The 14,605-nt window shown below is 42.0% G+C and overlaps 1 protein-coding gene across 1 annotated transcript in view; it reads right to left on the bottom strand.

Annotated features, from left to right (window-relative positions):
- Window positions 1-14,605, bottom strand: part of EPG5 (ectopic P-granules 5 autophagy tethering factor) — a 54,813-nt gene that overhangs the window by 2,991 nt on the left and 37,217 nt on the right. Inside the window, exons 30-43 of the mRNA XM_066569164.1 lie at window positions 13,472-13,666; window positions 12,327-12,540; window positions 11,358-11,518; window positions 11,034-11,241; window positions 10,199-10,274; window positions 9,278-9,381; window positions 8,905-9,080; window positions 8,245-8,430; window positions 6,551-6,760; window positions 6,251-6,395; window positions 5,007-5,249; window positions 3,052-3,271; window positions 1,256-1,471; window positions 39-153 (exon numbers count right to left, since the gene is read on the bottom strand). Of these exons, the coding sequence (XP_066425261.1) occupies window positions 39-153; window positions 1,256-1,471; window positions 3,052-3,271; window positions 5,007-5,249; window positions 6,251-6,395; window positions 6,551-6,760; window positions 8,245-8,430; window positions 8,905-9,080; window positions 9,278-9,381; window positions 10,199-10,274; window positions 11,034-11,241; window positions 11,358-11,518; window positions 12,327-12,540; window positions 13,472-13,666 (2,469 nt within the window). The remainder of the gene's footprint in view (window positions 1-38; window positions 154-1,255; window positions 1,472-3,051; window positions 3,272-5,006; window positions 5,250-6,250; window positions 6,396-6,550; window positions 6,761-8,244; window positions 8,431-8,904; window positions 9,081-9,277; window positions 9,382-10,198; window positions 10,275-11,033; window positions 11,242-11,357; window positions 11,519-12,326; window positions 12,541-13,471; window positions 13,667-14,605) is intronic.

Here is a 14,605-nt window from a genome sequence, read left to right as displayed (position 1 = left end):
CAGGGCATGCCAAGCAGCCAGAGATGGGCACACCTCACCTGCTGAGCCTTCTGGGACAGCCTGGGCTCCGAGCCGGCCTTGAGGCGCACCTGGCTCTCCGCGGGGATCTGCGCCAGGAGGAAGGCGGACAAACTGCGGGCAACCACGCGGAACCTGCACGGAGAGACCGAGGGGCAGGGTGACACCAGATCTGCAAGTCTCAACAGCAGGCACATGGTAAGAGCTACCCACGAGGCATCTCTCGTATGAGGAACAAAGTAAAGGCTTGAGAGGATCTATTCCAACGCATCAGAAACCGCTTCAGTGTCACAGAACCCCAGAATGGTTTGGGTCGGAAAGGACCTTAAAGCTCACCTTGTTCCACCCCCTGCCATGGCAGGGACACCTTCCACAAGACCAGGCTGCTCCAAGCCCCATCCAATGTGGCCTGGGACACTTCCAGGGGTGGAAGGGGATACTAGGTATTCTCTGGGTATACACACTATAGGACACAACACATACTAGAAGATAATGTAATACCTCTATAGGAAATCCTGCATCTGTTTCAAGCCTAGCTGAAATACTCCTCAGGTGACAGAATGTAAAACATTACTATCACCCAAATCAAGGGATGAGTTGAATGACACCAAGAATTCAGGGCAATTTGAACAGCAATGCATCCCAGAAGGTCTTTAAAAACATGAAGTTATGTTTAGGTGCAGAGTCTAGTTGCTGTTCTACAAACATTTATGGGGTTTTTCCTCAGTATTCTTTCCCGAGTGAACTTGATTTTGACACCTAACAACCAAACTTGGTGTCTCTGTTTAGAAGGTAGAGTGAATCACAATGCTCCTTTGTGCATCACTTAACATTTCCAATACCTCTAGATTAGGACAGAAATTCTAATGTGTCTGTTTTTATACAACATTTTGGGAAGTCAAGTGAAATAGTTTTCTAAAGACCAGGTGGAAGTACCTTCCTCTGACCAACAGTGCCTACAAACTTTGCTTAAGGGGGACATTAAGTCAGATTCAGAACTGCATTTTCTTTCCTTTTCCACCAGAACCTTTGCAGAGGTTCATACTTGCTTCTTAAGCTGATTAACACACCCACTGTGCTATTTCTGTGACAGGCCCAAAGAACATTACAGATCTGGGGGCAATGTGGGTTCTGATCACCTTTTAACACTGCGCTGGACCCAGACTGGGCATGCTACACCCAGGTTTTTAAATACCATCACTCAAACCAATTAATTCCCCACAGCTCCAGCCCTCACCTGGGTGACAAAGGAGACCTCCTGCCCAGCCCAATAGCACCAAGTATTCCAGAAGTGAGTCTCTCTTCAGCCAGCTGGCTCTGCCGGGCCTGGATGGACAGCAGGATCCGGACGACAGATTCAATCAGAACGGGGTCATCCTGCTCCAGCTGCACCAAGGATAACTGCATGGCTTTGTGCCACCAGAGAAACAGCTTTGCCTCTTCCTTTGCTGAGCTTTAGGTAAAATTTAAAAAAAAAAAAATAAGAGAAAATAAAAATTTAAGAGTCAGCGCATAGGTCAAGAAGTTTATTCCCCTCCCCATTAGGTCTGTGAAGCTTGTTAATTAACAGCAGCTAATTTTATCACATGAGGATAGCATAACTGTACTATCCCACCAGTTATTGTACTGCTGTGACTGCTACTGTTATGGATTTGATCCACCAGCTAGCAGATTTTAAGGGCCTGTAACTGGACAAAGAACAGTGCTTCCTTTTAAGCCTTACAACTGAAAATAAATGATACTGCAGTCATAAGTGGATTTAATCTTGCCTAAGACTTGGCACAAAAGGAATGAAGATGTATCTCCACTCGTTTGTTCTTTTCTTTACTTACCAATAAAACACTTTAGGAAGCACGGGATGTTGTTACCACAACAACTTAGATGTTTAATATGACCCTTGAGAAAAGGAAACATTGAAGCTTTTTGTTGAGTAAAGCCCAAAGTGAAGTTCCCCCTATGCTATTTTTAATCTTTCCCCAAACAGTTGGCAGTTTAAGTTAACAAGCTCAGATTTTCCACATAAAGCACCATCACGAGTTTCCTGCATCAGACTATCCTCACATTCCTCCTCCCAGTCGTTTCCCATCACAGGCAATCTCAGATCTGATGTTTAGAGCAAGGTTTAATCTGCTTTACATGGTGGCTTTGCTGTCTCCTTCATACCTTGGCAATGAAATTACTACAACACCTACCAGAGTGAAAGTATTTTTTGAATTTGAAGAGAACAGTGGGAACATACATTTTTCCAAATTGTTCTTTTAAGAAAATATGAACATTATCAACATTAACATGGAAAAATAATAATCAGGTTTACTAAATCCTGGCAATACCAGGAGCAACTCTAACTACCATTGCTACATGCATTAAATATTTCTATTTAGACCCCAAAGCAATGCATCCTTTCCCCTCAGAACCCAATAACAGTAACAATCTAAATTAAAGTTATCTAAGATGTTTTGCAGCAGCACAGGCTGCTAACCCTGGGCATCCCATCAGATGCTCCAGGTTTGGTTCAGAGCTGCTGCTCAGTCCCCAACCAGCAGCTTTCAACACAAGGTCTCTCATAGTGCCAGACTGAATATTCAGCACATAACTCATCCCACCTTGTGGACACACTGGGAAGTGTAACCCACAGTCATTCAGGGTTTGTTTTGAGTCATTTTAACAGAACACAAATCCAGGCCGTCATTGAAACCAAGCTAATCTGACTGAAAAATGACTGAAACTCACTAATTTTCTAGCGGATTAAATTCCTTCTTCCATTTAACCACTGCAGATAGACAGACCCTGTATTAGTAGATAGAGCAGGACAGGCAATTTCATCCAGCACTCTGTTGCAATTAACTTAATTAACCAGGGCTACCTAATAATACAAGCTTTACAGCCCTAAATAAACTTAAATATAAATTATTATTATTATTATTATTATTATTATTATTATTATTATTATTATTATTATTATTATTATTATTATTATTATTATTATTATTTCTTCAAAAGTCCAGGCCCATTCAGAAGCTCCAAGTTTCACACCTGGGGTACACTTGCTCCAGCCATTTGCTGATGGTCAGCAGGATCTTCATTTCATTGGTAAGGGTTTGGTCAGTGTTCAGGCATTGCAGCAGGTAGACGTAGAGGGTCAGGTAACTTCCTAAAGACAGGCACTCCTGCAGGAATTCTTCCATGGTTAGCTCAGGAACTTGGAGGGAAGCAAGTATAGGGCCCCAGCCTAACTCCTGGTGGTGAGGGGAATCTTTGAAGAAAGAAGAAGGAAAGAACAGAAAGCATGTGAGAAAGCAGCACTTGGTAAAACCTAAAAACCAGAACTCCTAGTTAAGAGAATCTGGGCTGGTTAAGCTGTTTTTAAGGTAATCAGCATGCCATGCAACTCTGATGGAGAGAACAGAAGATTCCACTATCATAGGGCACCTCCTTGAGGTCAAGGTGAGATATTTTCCCAGCATTCAGCCAGGACTAAAATTTGAACATTTTAGCAATGGAATTAGAAGTATTTCCCTCAGGTGTACTGAAATCTTCCACACAGTAAAAGAAATAAAAATGTAGTTCTACAAGGATTATGTAAACAGAAAGAAGAAAGAAAGAAAAAAAAAACATAAAATCATGCACCCTACACTTTCATAGTTTTACCAAGCCAGAGTGGTTTTTTTTCTGAAATTAGCTTACAGAACACTAGAGAAGGGAAAATGAGGAAGGAAAAATGTCTTCAGTTCTCTGGGGGTGATTTTTTTGTAAAACCACTTTATCAGGAAAAATGGCAACACTACACAGAGCAAATCAGTTTTCACAGAGATGGGTATGGATATTAATAAAACACACAGTTAGGGCAGCTGTAAGACCCAAACCACAGTCACAGAATCCCAGAATGGTTTGGGTTGGAAGGGACATAGAAGATCATCTTATACCATCCCCTGCCACGGAAAGGGACACTTTCCACTATCCCAGATTACTACAAGCCCCATCCAACCTGGCCTTGAACACTTCCAGGGATCCAGGGACAGCTACAGCTGCTCTGGGAAACCTGTTCCAAAGCCTTCCCACCCTGAAAGGGAAGAATTTCTCTATGATACCCCATCTACCCAGTGTGAAGCCATTTCTTCAAAGCAGAAGGGCTGGAACCAGGTGATCTTTAATGACACTTCCAAGCCAAACCAGTCCACAGTTCAAGACAATTTGTACTCAGTGGCATACCCTGTCAGATTAAGCCCTTTTCTGACCCAGAGATGGGGCAACTGAGAGGCATTTTAAAAACTTTTATTCCATTTTCAGTCTCATGTGAAGGGTGAGACAGTACAGCTATTATAATTCATGCCATCACAATCAGAAGCCAACTATTTCCTAATTACAATGCACTGTAAGTGTTTCTTGGCCTCTCAGCTTTTGCCATATCGTGCTGTAGATGCCTTAAAGCCAATCATCTAAAACTACCCCTTGTGGGTCCCACTACAATGCATCTTTCATAGTTCCATTTCAAGTACCTAGTCTTATTTGCAAGGCCATCCTTTGAAACTTGTTTCTAGCTCCATTTCTCTCTCAACAATGTCTGTCCTATTCCAAGGCATTTCTAAGTCAGCATATCTTATCTCAAGGTTTGCATACAGATGCACACTGTGTGGGCCTTCTGTGGTACATCAGTATACCTCTTCTGCTTCAAGAAGTAGAATGGTTTTACAATTTGGAGCCATTTCTGAGTCACAGAATCATAGAATATTCAGGGTTGGAAGGGACCTTAAATACCATCTAGGTTCCACCCCCCCTGCCATAGGCAGGGACACTTCCACTAGATCAGGCTGCTCAAGGCCTTACCCAGTGTGCCCTGGAGCACTGCCAGGACTGAGGCACCCCCAGCTTCCCTGGGCAACCCGTGCCAGTGCATCACCACCCTCACAGCCAGAAGCAGGCCCTGAGAACTCTCCACAGCTCCATTTCCCACAATCCCAGAGCGCCCAGAGGCAGAGACAGGCTCCTACCGTGGCTGAAGTAGGAGGTGATGCAGGCCTCGGTGGTCTCGGCCATGTGGCGCACGGAGGCCAGGCTGTGGCAGGCAGCTGTGAGGAGGGGCATGGCCAGCAGCCCCTGCACCCTGCCCTCGATCCAGCGGCGCAGGCTCCCCCGCAAGGACTCGGCCGTGGTGATGCTGGAGTTGTTCAGCATCATCAGCGTCTCCATGAACAGGCTGCTGAGGGCCAGGTGGCGCGTCTGCAGATCCATGTCTGCCAGGCAGAAACCATAGAACCCTTTCAGTGACAGACACTGGAACCCACTGGGGTTAATTACCACTGGGAAAAGCCTCTTCCTCGTTACACACCCGTGGGCAGGGAGAGACACGACCCCTCACAACCATTTCTGGGGAGTACAGTGAGACACGGATTTCACCTGAACGCAGAGATTGACAGAGAAACCCCAAGATGGTACTAGTATTAAAAATGAGATCTAGATGATCTCACCACGCAATCCTGGATGTCTGGACATGTTATACCACTGTGGTACATCAGTATACTGCTTCTACTTCAACACTGTCAAGTTTTCCTGGTTTTACAATTTGGAACCATTTCTTGAGTCACAGAATCACAGAAAATTAAGGGTTGGAAGGGACCTCAAATACCATGTAGGTTCCCTGCCATAGGCACGGACACTTCCACTAGATCAGGTTGCTCAAGGCCTTTCCCAGTGTGGCCTGAAGCACTGCCAGGGTTGGGGCACCCCCAGCTTCCCTGGGCAGCCTGTGCCAATGTATCACCACCCTCACAGTAAGAATTTCTTCCTAATACCTAACATAATCTTCCCAATTTCAGTTTGTACCCATTGCTCCTAATCCCTCAGGACCAAGAGAATGGATTTGTGCCCTTCTTCCCTTTAAAAAAGAGGTAAATGACAAGTAAAATAAAAATTAGAAAAAACCCCAAACCGCCAGATGACAAAGAAATGAATCGTTCAAGCTCCTGTATGTCAGACAGTTTTACTCCAAAACTTAACCCCTGTTTTTAATGTTGGTTCTATCAGTCCTGACAGCTCTGTAGGGCAAGATTCATATTTTTGCTTTGTGCTAATATACCACCTATGTACACATTACCAAAGTACCATGCCCTGCTGCCCATAAGGGAGATGTGACAGTAATGCAAATAATTAAACCATCAAACACGTTAATCAATCCACTCTGTGGAATAAAGGATTTTGACAGCTTAAAGTAGTTTGCCATTTCCTCAACACAGACCTGGGGGATTAAAGATGACCACATCATCTAGCAACTTGGCCATTTCTTGTTCCAAAACTGCAAGGGTTATCTTTCCACTTTGTTCTAAGGTGCTGAGGAACTGAACCACCTGGCGAATGTACACTCGGCACTTCAGTGTTGCATCCTGTCAAGCAAAATTAAAATCAATTAGGGACAAAAAAATTTTGAAAAAGAGAAAAACCACACCTAGAACTCTTTCAATATTCTGTAATATACACAAACATAACTTTACAAAAGCCAAGAATAGCAAGGAGATGCTTCAAAACTAGTTCAACTCACCAGGTGGATGTGACTATCTGAAGATGCCCCAAAGCCTGCTGAGATTTTCAGGAGCTTCACGATCAGTTCAGCTCCAGCATCCTTAGCAAGGATAACAGAGGGAGGGTAGTGACTGTTGCAGTAGCTGATGATGCTTTCATAGGATGAAATGCCCACAAGCTGCCAAGGAAGGGAGCTGGTCTGTCCAAGAAGATTTATGAGTGGAGATTCCTGCAGATTTAAAGACATCAGTTTAAGCTTCACCTTCCTTGCAGTTTTCAATTCATACTCACAGTACTCAATATTGGAAGGAAGTTCTGGCTTCAGTGAATTTGAAGGAGATGGAGCTGAAAACCCACAGAAATAGATAACCTTAAGGAGTCTGTCTGAAAAGCAATTCCTTATTCAAGCAGTAAGCTAACACATGTACTTCATCTCCAGCACTTGCAGAACTGTATTCAGACTATTGCAGCAGCTCTAACAAAAGTCTGTGAAAAATGTTAGGATTTGACATGTAAACATGTAAAGACAGCCAGAAATATATGGAGACCCTTCAAGTTAAAGTCACTTCAGTACATGTTTAAAAGAGGCATTAAAATATTATTTTTGAAAATACATTAATGCAAGTTCACAGGAGAAACTGTCCCCCTCATTTTCCATTTAGTGAGTCATCCACCAACCTAGGAACTCCTCATGTTGTTATTCTCATAAATACCACCCTGAACAACACAGCAGCCCCACAGCTCACACAGGCAGTGCCAGTCAGCAGATGTAAAAGCCTCTCTGTCTATGAGCAGCTCCCATCTATTCTTAAACATCTGCAGTGAAAAAGAGCCCCCTGGACACAGAGAAACACCAACTGGTACAGAGCTTTGTTAGAAGTTTAGACTGAGTATCAGGAAAAGGCTCTTCCCCAGAGGGTGCTGGCACTGCCCAGGCTCCCCAGGGAATGGGCACGGCCCTGAGGCTGCCAGAGCTCCAGGAGCCTTTGGATAGCACTGCCAGGGATGCTCAGGGTGGGATTGCTGGGGGTCTGTGCAGGGGTAGGAGTTGAACTCAATGATTACTTCCAGCTAAGGATATTCTATATCCTATTCTATGTTTCTACAGGTTTTAGAATGAACAAATGCTGAAATTGTGGGGACAATCCAGAACCAACCCAAATTATACTACTTCTACAGGAATGTGACGCTGGTACAACAAGTACTCCTCAGGTTGCTCAGGCCCTGGAACACAGGGTTCAGAAAGTCTGAGATTTAGATCAAGGTGTCACAGGAGTGCTCTGGGAGGCAAAAATCCTCCTGACAGTGGGTCAGTTTAACACACTGCTGGAGGGAAGGAGGGAATTCCTGAGGCTGACTCACACTGTGTGCAAACAGCTATCTTCTGAAGCTTGAGAAGCTTCTGATAAGCAAACACATTCGGGTCAAAGCACAGAATGCTGGTAACTTTCCTAACTGAAATACAACGATGGTCAAAGGCAGCCAGTAACATCTTGGTGCAGCATCTTGTAATGCCTCAGAGGAAATGGAGAGCAGAAGATTCTGCAAGTGGAAGAAAGCTGACAGATGTGAAATGGGACTTTTTAAGATGATCAAGACCCTCTGAAGAGTCCTCCAGAAACAATGAAGTGGATTTACTCACAAGATCTCGTGTCCTTTCTAGTAGGATTATTTTTCTTTTAAGAGATGGGTATGAACCGTCACAAAAATTACCTCTTCACCTATAAGCTGTTCCTCCTTGGCCAGCAGGACCATCATGTACAGCAAACAGACAATCATGCTGTGAGTCTGAGGGTGAGGGTTGGGATTCCAGGCATCAGAGAGCACACTGACCCAGTTTACTTCACATAAAACATAACCCAAGAACAAGAAACAACTCTTGGGGCTGCCTCTTTCGATCTAGGAAGGAGAAAAGGAAAAAGACATGTGCATAAAACAATGTCAGACATAAGTCCTTTAATATTTTTCAGTTCCTTAGCCAGCTGTAAATCTACAGCAGCACTTTAGGTCAGCAGAGGAGCAGACAAATGTCTTTTCTCCATCATTTCCTTCTCCCTCTTGCAGCTTTACCTTGTCTCAGACGACTTGGAAGTGAGAACAACACGGCAATAGCAAAATATATTAAATCTAACTGAAAACATTAAATACATATGCAATAAATGAGACACTCAGCAGATCAACAAAGAGGGAGCTGTACAGCCCCCACAACTTTGTCTAAGACTTAAAAGCACTCCTTCACAAAAATCCACCACAAATTGAGCAGCTATGAATGCTAAAAACAAACTTTGCTTTAAAAGCCTACTTGCTAATCTCCAGCTATTTTCAAGGGCAGCACTGACTATGAACTTAATTCAACAGATGCCACGAACTCACTTTAAAGAACTCTTCCATAAGCATCTGGTCTGGATGCATTTCCTTCCATGGAAGCCTTCTGAACTCAGTGTGGAAAGCGTAGAGAATAAACTCTGGCATTTTGGGGGCTGTGCAACACTCACAGTAATGCATTAGGTGTAACCAGAGAGCCCCATGGTGGCTTGGCAACAGCTTTTCTAGAATCAAAGAAAATGGCTGAATTAACAACAGAAAAAAATTCAGATATAACTTGATTGCAGCAAAAAGTCTATTTTTGAAGATTAAAAACTTGTAAGTTACACTAAATCACACTCAAAGAGAAAAATGCACACTAAACTTTAGTGTTTTTTTCCTCCAACTCAACAAGTGGGGAGGCTTAGGATTTCATGCTCACCTTTGAAGCTCTCATGCAAAAGCTTGATGCAATCTGCAAACAGACTGACCACAGTGGAGGCTACAGGAGTGTCACTCTCCAGCCAAGGGTAGCAGGGCTGGCTACTGAAAAGAAGCACAACACAAATTTCAGTGTTCAGTTTCCTGAGCATAAATATTTGCAATTTAGATACTCTAAAGCAGTGAAGGATAGGTATCAGCAGTCCTTCCAGTTTCAGCTTTTTGGGACTCTTCTCTTCTTCCTTAGAAGAGCTGCATAGAAGATCCACTGAGTAAGCATAAATTACTTGTTTGATATTTCATAACAGAGTTGAAACAACAGAGTTTCTCAATAAAATTATTCACCAACTGCAAACAACCTTCTACCTTCAGTGCTGAAGGCTACACTCACAACTCCAAAAGCTTTAAATTTTGAAAGAAAGCAAAATTTGAATGTATAGTAGCATAAGTAACTTTTCATGTGAAGACAGAAGTACACAGGGCAATTGATTCATCACAGCATTCATTTAGCCTAAAATTTCTTTATATACCACTGGAATTTGGGGTTGTATTTGTTTGGCTTTTTTGTTTTCTTTTAAACATGTATTACAGATATTATGGAAGTTAAGAAACTTGAATCCGAAATTCAAGTTTCAGTGTTTTTTAAACTGAGTGAAACCCTTCAAATAATCAAGCCTTGCTTGTATTATTACAAGATCTTTCTCATATCTAAAATAATTATTTTATCTAAATCTTGGAAAAATTTATGTAGGTCATGAAATAGTTCTGTAATTATTAAGGAAATGACAAAGTGAGAGCTATTTAAATGGAAGGCAAGACAGTCACAAATTATTGAAAACCAGGTAATAATGAAAGCCATTCTTACAGGACTAAAGCCTCTACTTTAGCAAAAATTCATTTAATTTTAAAATGCAATATATACCTTGCATCTTCTTTCTCCAGGACTAGTATCCATGGTTTAAAGAGTCCAGCAATGACTGAGTACAAGGACTGCAATGCTATAAAGAAACAAAACAAAGTTGCTTTTTTTCCTTCAAATTAAAACCAGTGAAAATATTACACTTTTCTAAATGTGGATATAATATCCGTTTCTCATTCTAACATTCACAGAATTATAGAATAATCAAGACTGGAAAAGATCTCTAAGATCATTGAGTCCAACCATTCAATCAGTTCTTTCTGGTCAAATAAAAATTTAAAATACAATATGCTTAATAATAGCTTAAGTTAACAATAGGGCTGTTTTAACAACCATCATAAGCATTTTGCATTGTTAAGATGTTTTATTAATACACTTTTAATAACACACCAGAGATTGTGGGGGCAATAACCATTCTTGCTTTAAACCCGCACATATTAAAATGTGTTAATTAATATTTAAATTAAAATTAGTTTTTAAAAAAGTAAAGGCTGACTTTTTCCAGATTTAAATCATGCATGATGAAATTCAGTAGTGTCTCCTTCCAAACCTCTGCTCAGTGCAAAAGACTCTATTTTTCTTAAGAAAGTACAATCGCCTCATAAAATAATCTTGAAGGAAGCTCAAATATTAAAAAAGCTTCCTCTCAGATTATAAAGCATAAAGCCCTACATGGCCATGAAGTAGCAGCAACATTTCCCATCTGTATTTTACTATTATCACTATTGCACAAATGCAAAGTAAGAAGATTTTGCTGTATATTTAAATGGCCCTTAACAGAGGGAATTGGAGAAATCAGGTGTCTGTTCTTAAGTAATTTGATTTTAAGACACATTACCTGCTAAAATTCTGCTACTGCCAACAGGCTCTTGGGCTAAATTAGCAACTTCATTGTCAATCAGTCGTTTAATGAGATACTCCAGGAATGTGTTCACTGCAGCCACATAAGGAGTCCATTTTGAAAACAGGCCAAAAGTCCTGAAGTCCACCGAGGCCAGTCGGAGTTTGCAGAAGGATGTAGAAAGCCATTCTATTGTCTCTCTGACCTGTAAAAAGAAGGAAGCTATGAATCAGCTGCAGAAAGCCTGCACAGCAATGTTATCTGTCACTGGAGGGCATCTGTATCACCTGAAAAACATAAATCAACCCAAGAGGCACCCACCTGTTCTGTGGAGAGCAGAGATTTTGCAGCATCCCTCACCACAGGACCTTCAGCAGAATCACTTTTCTTGAAACTGCTCTGCTCAGCCACTGCTGAATCACACCCCAAAGCCTGAAGTGATGCCTTCCAACAGTCAGGGCTTAGAAGCTGCTCTGATGAGCCTTAGGAGAAAGAAGGGAATGCATTTGTGAAAACCAAAAGATGTTAGTCCCTTTCCCCAAACAAGTCAGACAAGGTTGAAATTAGAGCTCCCTGCTTCTTGAAAAATTAAGTAAAGTGAGGGTTTGAAAGCCCCAAGTTTAAGAGTGAGAGATCATCTCTACTTTGCAAATGAAATCAACTCAACATTTCCTTCTGGCACCTACATGTTTCTCTTCTTAGACAACTTCCCAAGCACTTGGTAAATCCCTGGCTGCAAATACCCACTATGAGACAGCTGCTCCCTCAGCAGGTATGGTTTGACAAAGAGAAGCACTTTTGTTCTCATTTGAGGGGCACATAAGAATATGGGTGGCATCAAATGTCAACCATTGCTGACATTTTCAGCAGATTTCAGCATCAGTTACACATTATCATAATTCCAGCTCTCCACCTGACATTGAAGGGTAATCAAAAACAAGGGTTCTGCATTTCAGACTATGGCACAACCATCATTAATAGGTGCTAATATTGGCCTAATTGGTGCTAAATATGGACTAATAGTCCATTAACAGAAGACTCTCCTCCATCCTTCTGCTGCTACATGGGATGAAAATCTGTTGTCACTGATGTGTATGCCTTGACCCACAGAAGAGCTACAATATGTCTAAAAAAAACTACATTACATAGCAAGGCACATAAAAACACCCAAGGTAGAAACCTAAGGAAGTGTAAATCATTCTGCAGTTTAACTCTACTGCACAGGGTTCATATTTTTAAGCCAGAAGGGTTCTGCACAAAGGCTTAGGATGCATCACCTCAGATACTCACTTTGCACAAACAACCTTAAGAAATCACTGTAGTGGTCAGGGAACTGATATTGGAGAAGGTTAGTCCAATGCTTGCAGAAGATATTAAATGGCATCAAAATATCTTCTTCAGGTTCCAGGCCACATGCATTGAGAGCCAGGTGAATGGACTCCAGGAGCTGGGCGCGCTCCGCGAGAGGCGGCTTGGCCACGCTCAACCACTGCGTCAGGTCGAACTGCAACAGAGCACAGGCAGCGTCTGTGAGCAGGACATTCAGCAGACACTACACCTTTGGGAGGAGGGAGAAGTCACCAGGGAAATTAAATAATGATATTTCTATGTATCTAAGAAAAACCACATGAACTTGCATGTTGTTAGCCCGAACTCCCAACCTCAGTCTCAAAGGCAATGATTTAGCGTACTGCAGAAGTCTCTAGATGTAAGGAACAGCCCTTGGCCGAGAGGCTCAGATTCATAAAAATGAGTCTGAGTTTCCACACAAGCATTAAACTGGACTGATGCCCACAGCCCATACATTTTCAGGAAGAGGAGCAAAGCTTTTGTAGCCCTTGAGCACCTGCTCAGACCTTGGTCAGCAGGGCCAGTAGTGCCACCGTGGACAGCCCAGAGCCCTGCCCAGGACAGACTGCCTGCTGCTCCCTGTAAGGAAGAGGAAAATCAGAGCATTATCAAAGGCCAAGTGTTACACTGATTTCTCCACTGGCAGTATCATGAGATGTGCAAATCACATCTTGCTCTATTACCTATTCTGTCCGTTTTAGGACAGGCAGAAAGGACATGGATGCCAAGAAGAGCTGGAAAATGCAGACACTGTCCCAAATTTTGTTTTGATTGTTAGACACCTGGCATTCACTGGCTATTGAATGAATGTCTTTGCAGAGATACCAGGCAGAAGAAGTCATCAAGAGATGGTTTTAATTTCAGCAGTAAGCCTGGGAAGCACAAACTGATACTATCTAGGCTAGAAAAGGCTACTTAAGCTATTTGCTTTTGACTCCAGCCCCTCTTGAGCTTAAATGTAACACTTACCACTCAGTATGACCAACACAGCTCTATAGAACCTGTCAATGCTATTTTAATGTACCAGATTTGCACCTCTTTCCTCTTTAGCTTAAGGACATGGTCTTTAGGCAAAGAACACCCACCTTTGTCAGCAGCATGAAGACAACATCGCTGTTATCCTCACTCAGAAAGGCCACGACTTTTTCGTACAAAGTCACAAATTCACTGGGAGAGGCTACAGGAGTGAAGTAAGGGGAGAGAAGAGTACAGAGCCTCCGGTTCTGCAGGATGGTCTGGAGCAGATGCTTGCACTCTGATTTGGTCCCACTGATGAACACCTGAGAGAAGTGGGAATGGTGGAAAAAATAACAGCCAAATACCAGCCAACTGGAAAATAAACCTCTTAGGCTTGTTGTTGAGACACCCACAGTTTTGGTCCTTTTATAAAAAGGGAAGTTTTTCTCAAAAACAAGAGGCTGAGATTATAAGATTAACATCATCTAAATGCTGCTACTCCACAAGATATAACACAAAACAAAGATGTCTTCCTAGCTCACTTTAGACTAGCATTTGTGATAACATATGTTGTCTAAAATACCCAGAAATACTATTTTTTCTGATGGAATAGCATAAGAAAATGAATCCTGATTTCACCAGCCCTGCTTGATAAAAGGAAAAATTTAACAGAATTACAGCTGTGAAGAACTTCTCAGTACTTCAGCTGTTAGAGGTGCTCAAGGACAGCTGCACATTGAAATAAGCTGTATTTAAGATAAAAGTAAGTATCCGGACCCAAAGCAGAGGCTAATGATTTTTCTCAGAGCACAAGCACAGCACACCTTACCAGCACCAGCACCAAGCACTTGTCTTCTCTGCCAGCAAACTTCTGATATAACTAGAAAGGTTTAGTCTAAATACAGAGGTTGATAAGGTGTGCATCAACCAGAAAGCGACAGGTAAAAGCAAAGTCTATGCTGAAGTACATTTTTATGAACTGAAAGTATCCAAACCTTAGTTACCTGCCCAAAACGCCAGCATTTAAATTAACTAACACAATGACAATTTGTTAACACTAAGCAGAGACACCACAGAGCAAGTTTTTATTTTGCTTAAATATAAACTTCACCTCTCCTAAAGATTGTGCACATTACACAATTAGCTGAAAACAAAATGGGATAGAAGCTCAGAAATTAAGTTTAAAGCTTCTGAACACATTTGGGACCACCTCCCCCCCACTAACAACAGTGAAATTGGAAAGAATAAACACCAAAAATCAA

This window comes from Molothrus aeneus, chromosome Z (assembly GCF_037042795.1).
Source record: "Molothrus aeneus isolate 106 chromosome Z, BPBGC_Maene_1.0, whole genome shotgun sequence".
NCBI lineage: Eukaryota > Metazoa > Chordata > Aves > Passeriformes > Icteridae > Molothrus > Molothrus aeneus.
Note: the sequence above shows the minus strand (reverse complement) of the source record. Positions and strands in the feature narration are given on the sequence as shown.